The 18,323-nt window shown below is 41.7% G+C and overlaps 1 protein-coding gene across 1 annotated transcript; it reads right to left on the bottom strand.

Annotated features, from left to right (window-relative positions):
- Window positions 1–8,026: 8,026 nt before the first annotated feature.
- Window positions 8,027–9,808, bottom strand: LOC131663320 (exosome complex component RRP4). Its single transcript, XM_058933671.1, has 3 exons — window positions 9,437–9,808; window positions 9,130–9,370; window positions 8,027–8,959 (listed from the first exon to the last, which is right to left on the bottom strand). Exons 1-3 carry the CDS (start codon window positions 9,583–9,585, stop codon window positions 8,447–8,449), a joined length of 903 nt encoding a protein of 300 aa, XP_058789654.1. The 5' UTR covers window positions 9,586–9,808; the 3' UTR covers window positions 8,027–8,446.
- Between the last annotated feature and the right edge of the window lie 8,515 nt (window positions 9,809–18,323).

Genomic DNA, 18,323 nt, shown 5'->3' with positions numbered 1-18,323 from the left:
GCATGCTAGCTCAGTTATTAAATTGAAATTGATTGTAAATATTGATAGATTTCGTTGCAATGAATGCATCCGGCATTGTATCTATAGAATTTAAAAACAGTGATAGATTATGTTAATTGCTGAGTGACGACCTTCACTCGCTTTTTATAATTATAGCTTGAAGTAACCACATTGGTTTACTAGCACAGTGGTTTGTTTTTTGAAATGCTTCCGGAAGTGAATAAGAATAGGGAAGCGGTGCGCGGTGAAAGAATATCGGAGTTGTGTGCAATTTATGTTCACTTGAAAAGACAAGTGTGTCCTAGAAGTACGCTTTTCCTTGCGCACAACCATTCTTGCTGTCCCTATTGTTTTTCTCTTTTTTCACGCTCTCTTTGTACTTTTCCCACATCAGTACCTATATATTCCTTTTGCCTACATTTTCAAGTATTTATTGATTCTAGATTTTGGAAAACAACGGTTTATTATTGGAACAACAAATGCTCTGCATCTACGTCAACTGGAACTGCCTATTTACATGTAAATCCATAATTCGCCGGCTAACATACATCGATGCAAACATCATTGAGATATTAGCGAAGATTTGTTCAGTTGTAAAAACAGCGTGAAGTGACATTGTCTATGCAGCAGATCAGCAAGTGCAAGGGCACGGATGTATAGCACTGGGCGTCGATGGCAACGCCAATGATATATAGTTCTTCGATTGCTCAGTGGGAGGTGGAGGCGCAGTGATCTGGAAAGATTTGTGCAATTTTTCACGCTTAAATTTGTTTGAAAAATAGACATATCTTATTAAAATCTCCCTTATTTTAACGAGATCTTATCTTAACGGAGAAGTTTTTTGCCGCGTTGTCAACTGCGCTCTTTGCACGTTCCGATAGTATTATGAATTGAAGTAAAGCAATGCTGCGTTAAAAGCTATCGGTGCGCAGCTGCCGTTTCGATTTCAAGGACAGCGTGTGCTGCCAATGCGCACCGACTTGACAAACACGCGACACTCCGGTACCTGCGCGGTGCATCGGGCTGTACAACATTTGCCGGCACCGATTTTAACCGAGCGAAAACATTGACTCGAGTGCGCGATAACGTAAGAGGCGACGTTGCGTGTGCCCGTTGGCAGTCGCATCGATTGTCGACGTGATCGAGAGAGCGGCAAGAACATCGCGTTGATGCCATGCGATAGCATCTACGGCAAATGCGTTTGTGATTCAGGCTTGCGAGGAGTGAAGGAGCTTGTAGCTGGATAAGCGCATGCAGCGGGCGGCAAAAGCAGTGCACCTTACCAGGACAGCAGTGAGCGAGCATTCGTCGAGGCCGGAAAATGTGCGTCAATTATACTAGAAGCTCTACCGAGCCCCTACTCGCGACCTTCTTCTTCTTGTATGGGGGTAAACTTGGCCGTTACGGAAAAGAGCCTTGAGCGCGAAAGGAAAGAGGGACGCGTGCGGGCGCATGTATTGCCGCGCCTAGAGAGAGAGAGAGCGGGACGGAGAGGGGGAGCAGGTGCGCGAGGCCAAAAAGCATAACGATCGCTCTTGGCGATCGCGCCCCACGATGGCCGTGATTGCGTTTCCCAGGCTTCGACATTTGTTGGCGGACGAGCGCGCAGTGGCGCATAGATCGCGCCTCATCAGCCGGGTATGCACCGACGATAATCGCCGACGTTGGACGAGGTGTGGCCTGCGCGAGACCCACCGAGAGCTTCCGTCCGCTCGCCAAGTGGAACCTGTACTCGTCGGGTCAGTTGCTTCGAGGACTCGTACGTACGCGCCGCCGCGAGCCGGCAAAAGTGGTCCTTTTGGCACGAGTGATCGGTGCAGAGCCAGCCGATTTCCGGCCCGGAGCGTTGCGGAAAAACGAGTAGACGCGCAGCTATCCACCGACGAAAAGCGGCCAGCCCCGAGCGACCACGCAGCGCCGCCGCAATGCACGGCTGTTATTTGCCCACCTGTCCGCAGCGGCCCACGAGCTGCAGTCTCCGGCCGCGCTTTCCTCCGCTCGAGCCGTCGGCCAAGCGCAGCCTTCGTCGACCCGCGGATCCGCCGGCCTCTGCGCCCGGCCACCTGCGCGCTCTCTCCTGACCTCTCTTGACGGGCCCGAACCGTCCGATTCGCGGCGCCGGCGGTCGAGACAGGCACGGCCGCGCGTGGGCGGGCTGCGATCCGGTGGCCGGGCGCTCGCGAACCACTCGCAACGGTTTTTTTTTCCCCGCGCTGCAGCCAGCTCCGACGAGACGTTGGTCGCGGCGAGATCACGTCTCCTCATACGTGACGCCTAGCCGCGACGACAGTCTGGCAAGAAAGAGACTCGAACAATGGCGTCGGCATCGGCACGTAGGTCGGATCATTGGATTGGAAGGCAAAATAAAGAGGCACAAGGGCTAGGCGGCCGACTAGAAGGCGGCTAGGAGAGCGACTGGGAGAGCGGCTGGGAGCTGGCTGCACCAGGTGTGTCGCTGTAAATATGCAGATGCCAGCTTCAGGGCGCACGTCTTAATGCCATGCGAAGGGGCCATCGGCTCTGCACGATTGTCCGACATTGTATGAAGTGCCTTACACCCGCGAACCCCTTCGCCCCTTCCTCCGTTCACTCGCCAACGATCTCTTCTCCACTTGCTCGCTCTCGAGCCAAGCAGCTCGCTCTAGATACGCACCTATACGACCAAAAGATCGCGGAGTCGTTCCTAATCGTTCAACGCGGACACGCTCACTTCGCTAAATTATCTCAAGCTCGGCACTCGCTCTCGTCGTTATTTACAAGGAACACTCGAGCCTGATTTCATTGCAACTTTCGTGCCCAAGATAAGCGAAACCTTCCCACAGTTCGTGTTTCAGGGGTCTAGAGTGCCACTGTCGTCTGGGAATCGCTGCTTCTCTCTTCAAAAACCATGTATCGCATATCGTTGAATTCGTCCAATTCATGGTTACGCGATCGTCTTTACCACCGTAGCTTAGATTATGTTTTAAAACTTTTGTTCGTGCGCGCAAACTATTGGCTATACACAATACTTATCGATCAAATACCTTCTACGACAGGCTCAACATTTTTGTTAACAATTGCAGCGAACGTAAACTGCTTTGCTTTTCCTTCCAACGATCACGAAAGAAAAATTAAAATAAAATAAATAAATAGTTCCGGAGAAAACCGATAAATTTAATTTTTTTTGGACAATACAGTGTCTAGCTGATATGAAATCAGTTTAAAATAAATGAAATAATTTGAAATATTAGGCTTCGCTAGGCTATCCTACCTCTGAACCAGTAGTGGACACCCCGGACTTGCATCTACCTTACTTAATATCGATACAAATAACGTCATTACGAATTTTTTCGAAAATCACAAATTATTGCTACTCCATATTGTTGCTGAAAATATTCCTTGATTATTACGTGCCTAGTGTGTAATCTCGTTCTCGAACATTTAAGGTAATCCGGCATCACGTCTTTCTCTATATGTAATCAATTTGGTTGCCCTTTCCAGTCTTATTCTAACTAAATCGAATAATTAGCTGCGCCTAATATCTCAATTTCTTTTATTTTTACGTGCTTTTACGTGCTTGTTTGCTACTTCGATGGGCTTCTTTAACGCATAATATAAAAATGTCAATATTGTCTTAATACATAAATATCAGTACGTATAATAAAATATCAGTCATAGCCCGATGCCGGTAATGTATAAGTATATGTTAATTCAACTTACAAATACGCGACTCGAGACGCAGCCTCGATCGGATGAAAGAACTCAGCGGGAATCGATAGTATAATCGTTCCAAAACAATTATGGAAAAACTACGCATCGTTAGTATAGATAGGAAAACCAATTATTTATCCCACGTGATTTCGTTTTAATTAATAAACAAATTGCCGAAGTTGTTGACCCACAGATTTTTGATAATTGTATCTGCGTGGCGTTTAATTGCTGTTTTTACATACATAAACCTACTCAATCGTTAGCAAAAATCATGTGTAGTTTTCCTATCCAATTCACTCGTAGTCCAATCAATAGAGAAAAAGGCCTGTTTCTTGCAAAAATTTGATAATTGATTTTGACAACCTAGGTTCGTTCAGGGCAACGTAAATAGTAAACGTATATACTTTGCAACTCGAGACTTTAGCTGGAAAATTTGTTATAAAGGTTCAAAGTTAGCGAAAACAGGTTTTTTATTCCTGCAAGCTAGGATATGCATTTTAGCGAAAAAAGTGTTGCGTAAAAGTTGTAGAGAATATTAAAAGCTACAATATTACGATCTGTCGCGCGATTATTTTGGTTCATTAGTTATTGCGCAAAGTGCACATAACCCTCGAAAATGGCACTTTTTAACCTATCGAATATTTATTGTAAAAATTACTTTTCAATGTGTATTGCTTTTAATGGGAAGATCTTATGACTTAAAAAAAAATGACTTGTCGCACGATTTGAATGAAATAAAAATATAATTTTAATTGAATTTTTATTATGTTATCGTGTCAAAGCACACAATTGTTTGATGACGTGGTGCATTTTAGAATTTTTAATTTCGCCTATAAATAGTTGTGATTTGATTCAAGCACGTGAAACTGAATATTAGTACAAATGAAAGATAACCGCGCGAAGCGGACTTGTGGATGCTAATAAATCTGTTACGTAATTAGATCAGCGATTAACGATATTAGATTTTTATTTACCAATTAATACCGACGTATGATAAGTGTTTCCAAGCATTAGAATTGATTTATGATTTAGTATATGTATTTTAGATTGTTTTAATTCGCCTGTAATAATTTTGATTAGATTCAAACCGGAAACTGGATATTACTGTATACATATATCAAGAGATGAGCGCGTGTAGCGCGTTTGACGATCTATCTGAAAAACCAGATGGACAATCGATCAGAAACTTTGCATGAATACGTATTTATACATTAACTAAAATGTGTCGAAATATAAAAAAAAATGCAATAAATCCAAGTTATCAATAATTATTGTTTTCATTTGCAAGTATATACGGTTCGATAGGTAAGTTGCTTTCGTAAGTAAAACGGCAAAATGTCGGTTGTACACGAATGTTGGTCAAGGAAACGTTGCTCAACCGAGGATATTCGGCAAATCAATGCAATGTCGTAGAGTCAGCGGCTGCCATAAGTAGACATTTGAAAAAAGTATGAAATGTACGAAATATTAAGGGCGAATGACGAGCGGCGACAAAGACGTGTAATAGTCGGTAAAATGGGTTATTGGGTTATTGTAAAAGTAGGAAAAGTTATATAGAAAAGTTTAATGAAGTTGAAAGCAAGTTGATTGGAGCAAATGGCTGGGCGCGGCCAGGCGAATTACAATAGACTTGAAAAAATGAGTTAAATGACGAGGCTACGGGTTGTTTTGAGAAGCGGGAGCTAGCAACGGTTTCACCGTCACATCCATCACGATGCACGAATGCCGTACACAGACGATTTTATATCAAGGGATCCACGCTGGATCTGCATCGGTGCGTCTGCATTTGCAGCGAGATGTAAGGGAGGGGGGAAGAGAGGCGCAGCAACAGCGCGCCAGAGAAAGAGAGAGAGAGAGAGAGCGAGAGAGAGCGAGAAGAGGAGTCCAAATGTAGCGGACGCGGCGTTTTTGGCACGACAGCTGCTGTGCCGAGCCGAATACCGAATAGCACCCCCGCCCGACGCGGCCACCATCGATCCGCCTCCGCGCTCAACGGTCCTCGTCGCGTCACGGGGCGCGTTTCTTTTTTTGCAATGACGACGCTGCTCGAAAGAGCGACCACTCGTTGCAGCGTGTTTTAAAGGGCGCCAGGCCAGCCGAAGTTAGGGAAATCGAGCCTCGTTGGATTTCCGTTGTAGCCGACCGGCCATAAAACAAGAGCACGGCGTGCACGGCTGCTCCCCCGCGAACAAACGAAAGTTGCGCCGGGCGCGAGCGGCTATTTTCCCCGGATACTTTATGATCCAGCTGTTTTCAATGGCGCCTTGCTCGCGGCTGCGCACTCGCTCCTCGAAGGCTTTTAAATTTCTCGGAAGAGGGACTGGCGCTTACTTTGTCAAGGTTCGCTTCGCACGTCGCAGCTAAGCGCAGCCAGCAATATTTATTGCGAGCGACTGCAAGAGAACGCGCAGGAAGACTCGGACGAGCGCCCGCTCGAAAGCGGCCAACGTTCTGCCGGACAGGAACTTGAAAATACTATTCGTTGAGCAGGTGTGCAAGGCAAACCTACCAGTCGAGCAAATTTAACCACTTACGAGCAACGGACCAATAGAATATACCAATAGAATAGATCAGCAGCTTAGCCAGCTTGGCTGGCATGATTTACAACTGAAATGAGCGATGACGATTTTCAGCGATTTCACCTCTTTTCGTTCGCGCAGCAGTCATCATTACGTGAGAATGCAACCTTTACTTCGAATTGAAGAAAGACTGTTTTTCTATAGTGGTGGCTACTTTTAAGCTGTTATAGACGATTCGTTATGTCTTCACGTGGATGTCATTATAAAAAACATTTTGTTGCTCACTTCTACTCAGTTATCTCGAAATAGCTGGTTTCATTTCACGAGGTTTGATTTGCAATGGCATGGAATGGATGGCCGACAGGATAGTCAAGCGAAAGCGTCACGTTTTAAGCACGGTCAAGCTGAATTTTCGAAACAATTGTAAGTATGTACAGGTACAGGTCGATGTCGAGCGATCTATCGGGAGATGAGACGAGAACCAATAAAGGGTGACGGCATTTTGCGAGCCCGAACAGAGAGACATCGAGCAAGCTGCAGGCCGCGGTGCATTTGGCGGTCACTGTCGCTGCATTTTCATATTTGGGCGGGCGCTCGAGGCTGTAACGGTCGTTCGTAACAGCGTCCTCCAAAGGAAGCCTCACTGCTGCCCGACGGCAGGTGCAGCAGCCTCTCTCTCTCTCTCTCTCTCTCTCTCTCTCTCTCGGTCTGCCAGACTTCATCGAGCGCCTAATAATCCCATCTGCCATGCTGGGCGAGCAACACCTTGCAGCTCTTGCGACAATTTCCGTCACTTTCTTGCCAAACATTCGACTGCATCGAGCGCACTCGACAGAGTTGATTTGTCGACAAGCTCAACGACCATTTTTCTCGATACATCGGAGAAAGGCGAACGTAAGAATGGAGCCTGTCGAGCTCAAGTTTTCTCGGTACAAAGAACGGTGCATGGCTGCGCTCTGCTTGGCGCTCGTCTCTTCGCCAAAGTTGCGTTCTTTTTTCACGTCGACTCGTCGTGTCTCGATCTCGCAGCCGGCCAACCTGTCGACGCTCGACAGACGGATTCGAGTAGGCGCGAGGATCCAATGGACGGGGGGAGGTGCGCCGACAGCTTGGCACACTGGCTGTCGTGCGTAGGTCGAGGGAGCTCATTAGCCGGGGACAGGGACGCTCGAGGTTTGGTTGGGCACAAAGGCTCGAACAAGTTCCCACAGGCTCTGGGGCACGCATCTCGCGCCAGAGCAGCTGGCTGCAGCCTATTTGCGCGCGAGCGCAGGACGTGCTCCCGTGGTAGATAACTCGCACGATAGCCTACCCACGCGCCCCGACAGATCTTTAAACGTTAAAGGGACGCGCTTTCGGCTGACGAGTAACGACTGCCCTGCAATTTCAGATGGCGCGCACGTACCTCGCAGACATGCCTCCATCGAGTTGGTTTTGCTTTTATAGCGCCGTTGCCGCGTTCGCGTATGAACGAAAGTGCATCGCCGCTGGATTGAGAGCTACACATAAGCAATACTCGCTCGTATCAAGGCTGCTTCCATTCTCGAAACGCTCTCCGCAGCTGCTTTCAGATCCCATGGCTTAGCTCCAGCTCTCGCAGTCAAATCGAGAGACGTGAAATAGGCTGTGGAGAGCGTTTTGAGAATTGGCCTAGCCATGCTCGTATGTTGGCTTCGATTATGTCACTGTCGAATGCTAACAAATACTTAGCCTCTCTTTTCCTTCCTTATACCGACTGAGACGAAACTACAAAGGACTTTCTATATATGGCTATTCCAGCTGTTCGCAAAATAATTTTTTTTCTTTTTCTTACGTATACATTCTTTATTCACTGTTTTCATCATCAAAGTTTTTAATACCTGTATTATTTTTCACTATTAATAGGTTTTTTAATTGTTCTCCTCTATGAATGGCCTGTTCTTTAAATTTAAACCATAACTTATAAGCAAAATTATTTACATTATCACATAAGTTGACAAACTTTCACTTATTTACATTTTCTGGTGGTCAACTAGCATAATATATCTAGTAATTAGTATTATTGGTTGCAAGTTCAATACAAAATAATCTTTGTTATCAAAACAATGTTTAGATTGACATAATGTACATTGAATTTATGATTATTTTATTCTTTTCCAAAAGTCAAATCTTAGAGATTTTTAGTTATTCAATGAATTCAAATTGATTTCATTGGAAAGTAAATTTATACAATTTCATTAAAGATAAATGCCTGCTACTTAAATCATCAATCGTTGATGCGTCAACAGGGATACATCAAGCTGTACTTCTGGTTGTAGTAGTTCATGGACCTTATATTTGATTGACTCTTCATATGCATAAGTAACAGAAGTATCTGACAAAAGAATATTGCTTTTTGCCAGACCCAAGATACAGTTTCGCAACCTTGCACATACCTCTCTATTTTCTTGATTTACTCTGGATAAATCTTGGGTGAAACCACCTTCTGATCGGTCAGTATCTGCAACATTTGCTCCAATCCACACATAACCATTATTTCCCAAAATTAAACAAGCTCCATTTGTAAGATTGTGGAAATGTGTTTTCTGTCTTTTGATCAGAGCTGGAGATACTTTTAACATGATTCCTTGTGACAATTTTCCATATTTTAAGACTCTAGTGTGCAATGAAAGGGAACCATCTGCAAATATACTTTGAACTTCAGCACATATCAAATCTCCTTCCTGCAGATATCGCCTCATTGCTTGTTCATCTTCAACGGAACGTCTCCTCTGAAATAATTATTTAATTAATTGCAAACTACTAAGAAACTTTATATACTTTACAAAAATAAAGAAAAAATATAACATTTTTTTATGACTCATATCGAATATTGTATATTATAACATAGGATTTTGCAATCTTTAATAATTTTCATAATCAAGGAATACAAGATAATTACCAGCTCTCCTCCGGGTAAGTTAACACTGGACAATAAAAGAGCAGAATCTAGTTTAGCATTAGTATCTACTTTCCAACGTTTCTGTTGAACTTCTGTAATTCTTCCGATAACAACATCACCAATTTCTCCTTGATATCGAGTTTTGTAAGGTCTGATTGATATCAATTTATTGACTCTTTCTAATCGCCCAGCTACTGATGCTCGTAAAACTTCTTGTTCGTCAACAAAGGTACCATGGCCTCTAGAAGATTATTAGACATTGTTGTTATGAGATCAGTATATTTATCTAGTAAATATATATGTGTACCTTAGAAAGTCTGGCTGTGTGGAAATTTCTTCCCCTGGTGTAAAAAGTATTAGTTGAGGATCTTGATTAGAAGGAAGATTTTGGTCAATACGATTGACAGCTAATCGCACAGTGACGTTAGATTGAGTTTTTTCATTCGCAAAATCCATTGTTGGTGTAATGTTACAAAACTATCATAGCAACAAAACACTTATAAAGCTGCCTACTTCCTCGTGTGTCATCCACGTAGAACATAACCCCTATTTGATGTTATGGTTTACGATCTTCGTTGCAATCTTACGATGGTGGATCGACAGTCGTACCATACCTGCAGTTATTGCGTACACTGCTTATTCAAAATAGTTCAGATAGTTTTCATTAAAATTTCAACAAGTCTATATCGTTATTTATGTATTGGTAATTTATGGTTAAGATAATAACATTTTAACAAGAATTAAAGGTTCGGCGATGTACAATTTGATCATGTCTCTTTAAAATAGTCTGTAGTAATTTCTCTCTAATAGTAAACATTTGACACTAAGATGACTAAGGAAATATTCTTGGGATATTTTTTTTCCGTATGATATTGTCGAAGAATAGCGGAAGTAAGGGAATCATAGTAGTACATTATGGTACGAGTGCGGGAAAGTAGACTCTTGTCTCGTGTGGCGTTTACGCTTGAGCGAAGCGAAGGTGGGAAGGTATACGAGACGAGAATAGTACATTACGATACAAGTGCGGGAAAGTAGATTCTGGTCTCGTGTAGCGTTTACACCCGAGCGAAGCGAGGGTGGAAGGGGACACGAGACGAGAAACTCTTTCCCGAACATGTGCCGTACAGTATTTTTTGATACGACGTGTGGAAAGTGTGATTTTCAACACAGGTTTTCTGTCGAGCGTACGGGAAAGACGTATTTGCGCACGGAGTATCGAAAAAGTATATATTCTTAGGTCAATTATACTGGAGTCTATATTGTAAGCAACGTTTCAAGCACTCTCTCTCTCTCTCTCTTCTTCTTCAAATCTTGATTTTATCTTGGTGGATCATATATGTTTGGATGGCGGTAAAAAATGAATGAATTTTTTGGAGTAAAACTTTTTTTCTTCTTACTTTCCGCACCAAATTACACTTGGAAGGGCAGAAAGGAAAAGAAAATAAAAGGAAAAAAGGAAAGATAGAGAAATGGCGTAAAGGTATTAGAATAAGGATAATGGAGAATAAATATAAGGAGATGGGATAGCCTATAACAAAAAAATCAAATGGTTAATGAACAAAACTGTAAAAAGTTAAATATAAGTTTGCAACATTTATTATTAGGATCTTTTAAAAAACTTTCAATGGAACAAGGTTGAGTAATTTAAATTTTTTCAAGACATTTCAATAACATCTTTCTTTAATTGATGAGTCTAAGACAATTTCATATAATATGATTGGTACCTTCATTTTTAAAAAGGATAATGAGGGCATTTACTGCATTTAACGATGTTTTTGTCTATACATGCTGAATACAAGCGAATAATGATTCGATCTGAGACGATTAATGGTGACAATATAATTTCTTTGAAAATTAGTTATTAAACCAAGGTGTTAGTTTGTCAGTTTTTGATACATGTATTATAAAAGGAGAAAACATTATAACAGAAAAATGTTTGAATCTAACATCTTGTATAGGATAGAAATCAGTATTCTCACTACCAACAGTCAAAGAGCTTACAGCAGAGGAATCGCTTATTTCAATGAAAGACGATTGGAATCGTCAATTATAAAATCAGTCGATAAAGCAGAATTACTAGATTTTTTCATTTGTTCACTATTTTCAAGCATCACATCATTATCCGCCATTGTTATTTCTGAATCTGAAATAGCCCTATTATCCAAAATTTTCTTTTTATTAATCAAAGCTTCATTTTCAGTATCACAGTCTAAAGACATTTTATTACTATTACTTTTAAACAAATCACCCGAATAAATAAGATCACTCAACAAGTTTTCATCATTATTTGAAATGCCTAGCATGCCTCCTCAGTGACAGACATGCTAGTTTAAAATAAAAGATAAAATGAATGAATAAAATAATAGCAATAGAAAAGAATAGAATAAAGAATAGAAAAAAAGAGATAGAAGAAAAGAATCCTTCCAAACTTCTAACAAGAATAATTAATGAATTAATCGTGCAAATTTACGGAGCACCAATTTTAAGCAGCCATCTCGTTTCTTTGCCATCTCGTTTGCCAAGCAGTTTCTCGCTTCTTTTATTACTTTCTCTATCGCTCTCTCTCTCTCTCTCTCTCTCTCTCTCTTAATACTTTTCTTTTTGTAAGCGAGGAGGAGAAATCTTTTAAAGACGCCTAATAGTGTGAAGTTGGGTAGTTTTTAATTCATTCCGATGTTCTGGAATGCTTACCCCTCCTCGAGGTTATAAACCCAGAGGTTCTAAACCTTGAGAAGAAGAAGAGATGTAGAAATTAGGACCCCACGGTAGGGTGCTGTACGCTAAATGGTGAAACTATGATCGTCAAGGGATGAGGGCGTGGGATTAAGGAAAAAGGTTTTAGGACTTTGTCCTTCGATTTGTTTTCGCATTCCGCTAGGCAATTGATGTAAGAATTAGGGTGGGGATTTAATAGATTTTCGGAGTTCAGTGGTGTTAAGGGTAGCGGCCATTAAGAGGCAGGGGAGGCCGGTTTCTTTTAGGACTTGAGCATTTCTGATATACCAGGCGATTTTTTAAGTATTGTAGAGAGTATGCATGTAGGTTCCGTTTAGTTTTTTAAGGGAGGAGGAAGTTCCCCATACTGGTATCGCGTAGATGCTGATGCTTTAAATGATAGCATTGAAGGCACGAATTTTTGTTCATTGTGAGATAGATTTATTGTTAAAGAAAAATTTGAGGGAAGAAAAAGCACCATGTGTTTTGTTATATATGGACGAAAGATCGGATAGGGTTGTTCAATATCTAACTTTAAACGTTCTGTCAGAGAGATAGGAATGGATGGTGCTGATAAGATATTGGAAGCAACTTAGTTCCATGAGTTTGAAGACCAGCCCGTCGTGCCAGATTTTATCGAAGGCTTGTTTGGCATCAAGGAACATCATGGAGGTACGCTGTCTTTTGTTACTGTTTTGGGCGACGAATTCTGCTACACAATACTTCATGCCACTATTTACTGTTGTAGCAGATTCTATGGTAATGGCGGCAACCATGTTGAAATTCTGAGAGGATGTTTTTCTCGGCTATAAAGTAGATAAGATGGGTGAGGAGGATATTTTCAGCCACTTTGCTCATGGTGCAGAGGAGACTGATTGGACGATAGATGGATGCGAGATTTAAGGATCTGTCGGCTTTCGGGGGACATATATTATATATAATGATGGTCTCCTTCCAGATCGGTGGGAAGTTAGGTAGCCGCATTATCGCGTTGACGATGTTGCAGATAGCTACTATGTGAATGAGGAGGAGTAATTTTAGTACTCGGTTGGGGATATCGTTAATACCGGGGGTTTTGTTATTTTTGAGGGCTTTAATGGAGTCTGTTATTTCTTTGAGTGTTGTGGGGGGGGGGGGGGGGTCTGTGACAGTGGAGAGGAAGGCACTGATAGAATCCATTACGTCATCGTCGAAATAGAACTTACCTATGTGTCTCTCAGGTGAGGAAGGGGTACCATTGGTTTTCGAAAGATTCAGCAAAGATTTTGGCTTTGCCTATATCTGCCGAAAAGGAAGAGCCATTAGACGAGAAAGGGTTAGGGGAGTATAGTTTGCGGTTCCGAAGGAATTTGATAACCTTCCAGCATCGTTTAGAATTTTGTTCCGCTTTCGATATATAATTTAAGAACTCAGAGTCGCGGAGTGATTTTAAGGCTTCTCTGAGCTCTTGTTTCAGGGCGTTTAGTATGAGACGAAGTGAGTTTCGCCAGATAATGCTGTATTATTAATAACGATGATAAATTGCTTCCATTAAACACAAATTTATACATAAAGTAATATTTTTTACGAGAAAAGATCATCAAATTTTAGCTCTTAAAATAATAATAAATAAAAGTAATAGAATATTTATCAACAATTAAAAAAAATGCGCGGAAACCTTATGAAATTCATGTATAATTTATATAAAATTTGTGCTAAATTCATACAAAATTCATCTGAAATGGGCATGCTAATTTTTGGACTATTCGAATATATAATTCATATAAATTTTATATAAATTTTGCATGAATTTCATATTAAAAATTGATATAAAGTCGAAAGTGGTGCTGTCGGCCGACCAGTGGGTAATCGAGCAACAGGGTGCTTCATTTCTGAGGCAATCGAAGAAACGACAGCGATAAGCCTATTTTACCTATACTTTCTCGTCTTTGATTTCGTTTGAAATGCTGAGCGTAACGCTCATCGCCAATAAAATGCAGGCTGCACTGACAGATGAAACTTGCCGATGGAAGAAAAGTGAATGTGAGTGCGTCATTCGTGTAAATTGTCGTCGCTTCCAAGTGAGCGTGTTCCAGTAAGTTGACGGCTTTCAGCGGTGGACTTTGCGAGAGCTGACCTCCTCGATAATCGCAAGATCGACGCTGTCTCGTGGATGAGCCTCGGCATTTCAGTTGAATCGCGCTTCGAAAGACGTCCCCCGTGTAAGAAAGTCAAAACGGCCCAACATTGGCACAGCAACGTTAACCAAGACTGCCGGTACAGGCCGCCAGTGCTGGTCCAACGTCATCCGGGTAACGAAATGATAAGAATGGGCCAAGGTTATATTTTCAGTAGTGAGCCATTGCCGACGCATTGACCATGGTTCAGTACTGGTAACGCAATATTTGTTGTCATTGTCGGACAAGCACACTATCAAGCTAATAAATAAGAACGCATTTTTTAGCGTCAACGTTTTCTTTATTTATTATTGAATTATTTTACATACTACATACTCATGTAACTATTTATTTAAAATTTAATTGCTAACTTTTACAAGATAAGTATGACGAGTAACAAATTAGGTAACAACAATATTTATACAACATTTATGTTAATACTAAGAGGTCAAACTTAACGAACAATAGTATGTGCACTCAACCTAATTAAAGTAAACACATAGATAAAAAAATGTCAATTATCTTATAAAATTTACCTCGAGTATCGATCATTACGTTTTTGGGATAAGTCAAGCGCATCAAGTTTTTTTATAAAAATATTGCCATTGTCGCTATAGCTGGTGCTCGACGATGAACAGAGAATTTTCCTTTTCAAGGATCTTGATTTTTTGAGATATGAATAACTGTTCAGCATTGCGTGGTATAATGAAAGCTACTCGGAAAACACGATACTTATCATATATTTTAGGTTAAAATGTTATTATTAATATTCTTTATAAACATGCGCATCATGATTAACGATTAGTATTGGGCCAGCGCCGGAAAACAAAAAATATTAAAATCGTTCAAAAATAGATTATTGGTACAGTATTGGCTGCCGGTGCTCGGACCATTCTTATCAATTCAATGTTGGCTCAAAGCCGGTCCAGTGCTTGACAAAACTAAGTTCGGTTGCCAGTGCTCCAACAATATTGGGCCGTTTTTGCAGTCATGGCAATTCTTACACGGGCCGCTTTCTGCCAGCCGCTCGCAGCTCTCGCTAGGGAAGCCTGGCTTCGCTCCATTCTTCATTCCACTCTTCATCCGAGCTACCACGTAGCGATCTGAATTTTCATTTGTAGAGCTTACTGCGTGGCTCTCGTGCCATTAATCGATGAACGTATATCGATTGAGCGTCAGTGCGTGACAAAAACAACGCTGCAATCGCTTGTACTCGTTCATTCTCATGGCGTTCGGAAAACATGCTTCACTGGGCCAACAGTGAGCAGTGGATGTTGACGACCAAAGGGGATGAATGAAGGTCTCTTATCTATAGGAAAGAAACAGCCAAATTGTAGCCAAATGTGAGAGGCAATTTGACAACGAGACCAGCACATAGAATTTTGCCAGTAAATTGTTACTTGACTGCCGTGGTGGAAAATTGATCGCAAAACGACTGTTCAAGGCCTTAACAAGAATGTACTGTTTATTGGCGTTACCTGCTTGGTAGGCCGACTGTAAAGTAAAACGACACAGAACTGGACAGAGAAATGCTAATGCTAATTACACTTGAATGTCAAGTCGTCGAGCGGGAATCAAGATCGCGTGCAAATATAATAGAGTCGGAATTAAAGGCTCGTGACAAAAGCTGCGCTTCTGTTGATTGTTCTTTTGAGTGGCCAGTATTTGTCGGCAGCGAGAGCAAGCATTGGGTGACTGTAAAGCGCAGGCTGAATCGATGCTTATAGCCTTGTAATGAGTATCAGTGCGAAAGCGTTGGCCACGGCAACTACGTATATCGAAGCGGCCGGAGAATCGAAAGGGGCGCAGCACTGGGCGAGCGGAACGTCGGATGGCACCAGTGACCAGTGGCACGGCCACGCTGGCCACGATTGCGAATTGCAATCACAAATGACAACAAGCAATCGAGCGCGAGCGTCACTCGGTGGACGCTGTCGCGAGTTGACCAGGCGGCTGACGGGTTCACCGCGGTTGACTGGCCCACTCGGCGATTCTCGCACAGGCGCCCGATCGCGTGCACGTTTCATTTATACCGACTGTCACTCGCTGATGCAATGGCTGTAGGCTTTTATTATTCCGCGCGCGGCCGAGTTAACGGGGCCACGTTCGGCTGCTTTTGCTCGCAAACTAACTGGCGCATCAAAGTACAGGCGTGCAATAAGCTGCCTGTACTTTGCGATGCGCGGGCCTCGCACGTCGCACGTCCGTCCGTTCAGCCATTCTAGACTAGGCCTGCGCGCCGAGGCTTGTTAGTCAATTCTTCCCGGAGGCGAACGTACAATGGACAGTTAAAAGCGAGCAAACGCCGCTATTCACCTTTGACAGTAGGCATCATTTGCAATTTAACAGCCAGGTCAATGATCATCTCGACAGACGATCGCATCACGATCGAGCCGCCGATTGTTCTTCACCTTGCGCGCGCACTTCCAGTACTTGTATTTTCGAGTGATTGCAATTCCGAGCACGCAGAGCAGAGTAAAGTTGTATGTCATTTGCTACACAACGTACATTTATAAGATCTGCCACCTCGGCTGGTGTCAACGCTCAGTATCACGTAGGTATTTGCTGCTACAATAGCGTGCGAAGATCTGAGTGCTAAGAACAAAATGCCTAGTTGTTCCAATGTGCAATTGATCGGCGACGTCCGTACGCCTTGCAAGTTCAGCCGAGCCTACCGCTTCATTTGGTGAATCGGCAGATCGAGCAATTAACCCTCCGGTTGGCTTGGCGCACATCCACCCACCTTATGCTGATTTCGCTAAAGCGCGCGCCAAATAAATTAGCTAGGCCTACTTACGATTCCTTTCCTCGAATACACTTTGCTGAACAGACGTTTCTTTCACTCGACAGCGTCCACTTTTTTCACCGAATCAGCTGCTTTTTCATTAAACCCGAACCCAATCCACTACCTCTCGCTCATATTGAATTATACCACCCCACGTCATTCGAATCTTATCATATCCATATTTAATGCAGATATAACAGTTCAATAAATAACATTCATGTTCAATACGGCCGTGTGATTGTGCAGCAGCTAATATAAATTATTGTACCTAGTTCCTACGAAATTTCATTGAAATATATACAAATACATACGCATATTCGCGTACGTACTTATTCCTAAAGCATTACATACACAAAAACATGTACCTACTATATACCGATTGTCACGTCTATGTAGGGCCGTTGTCATTAATCGAATGAACAGTACAGAAGAGTTGCCATGAACGTTATTTATTGAGTCACTGAGGTTCTTTAGTATTTAGTCATGTGATTATAGATTATAATTTATAAAGTTAAGTCTTTTATAATTATTCTATTTATTTCACGCACGGGACTCGGGGGCTTGTTAAATTTTGTACAAATTCTGTACAGTATTTGTTTAACATTAATTTTCTTTGGAGGAAACTTACCAATAACTTTAATGAGTTGAAACTTGAACGAAATTTAAATGAAAAATGTACACGCTCAATGACAACATCACGTTTATTGTATTATTCAATTTTCTTTTTTATTCAAAAAGTTTTATATTTTCAACTTTTTGCTAATGTATACGCACAAATCATTATCATGATACACGTGTATACTGTACATGTTTCCCCATGTGTAATATTTGGTATTTCAGTTTGTTAAGCATATACTTTCATTATATAGATCGCGTATGTTGTCTTTGAGTATCATATTATCGTCCGTATATCCATGTGCGAGTAAGTCCTTGTATCGTAGATCAGATCTCATCGTGGAATCAGTTCGGCTAATATAGATAATAATATAATGATGACGAATATCATCTGCCACAATGATTAATAAAAATTACAATCTTGGTTTTTATAAATATTTCTATTAATTGTTTTGATTAATCGTTTATCATTGTCCTGTACGTACAGGACGCAGTAAATCCCTCCACAATTTTATTCTAAAAGATAGATATCTTCGGAGCCTGTAGCATTTATCGTTACAATAGTACCATCAGCACTTTCCGACCCCTCACCCTCGAATTGTGGCAAATTCACAAACAATAATCTTCTTGATGATCCGACCTAAACTTACAATCATACTAGAAACCATCATTTTGCAGAATAACGTAACTTCCTTTTGGTAAGGAAAGTCACATTTCCTTGTCGAATGAAGTATTTTTACATATCCGTTCAAATACCGATGATGAAAACAAAATCATAGGGCATTGTTTTTCTCAGTACAGCGTTCGTTTCTTTTGTTTTACCACGTGGAAATCAAAATTCAAAATGGCGGTTTGTTTTCTTTTGTTGAAGTATACTATATGACTTGTTAGTCTTACACGCTCTCCATATATGTACCGTTCAC

This window comes from Phymastichus coffea, unplaced genomic scaffold (assembly GCF_024137745.1).
Source record: "Phymastichus coffea isolate CEN01 unplaced genomic scaffold, Cenicafe_Pcof_1.1 PCOF00033, whole genome shotgun sequence".
Classification (NCBI taxonomy): Eukaryota; Metazoa; Arthropoda; class Insecta; order Hymenoptera; family Eulophidae; genus Phymastichus; species Phymastichus coffea.
Note: the sequence above shows the minus strand (reverse complement) of the source record. Positions and strands in the feature narration are given on the sequence as shown.

What these genes read in the sequence shown, in the direction of transcription:
- LOC131663320 (XM_058933671.1), bottom strand. Translation starts at nt 9,585, where the DNA reads ATGGATTTTGCGAATGAAAAAACTCAATCTAACGTCACTGTGCGATTA. An exon ending in ACACAGCCAGACTTTCTAAG is followed by an intron (nt 9,371 to 9,436) that starts GTACACATATAT and finishes ATAATCTTCTAG; the next exon opens with AGGCCATGGTACCTTTGTTG. An exon ending in ACTTACCCGGAGGAGAGCTG is followed by an intron (nt 8,960 to 9,129) that starts GTAATTATCTTG and finishes TAATTATTTCAG; the next exon opens with AGGAGACGTTCCGTTGAAGA.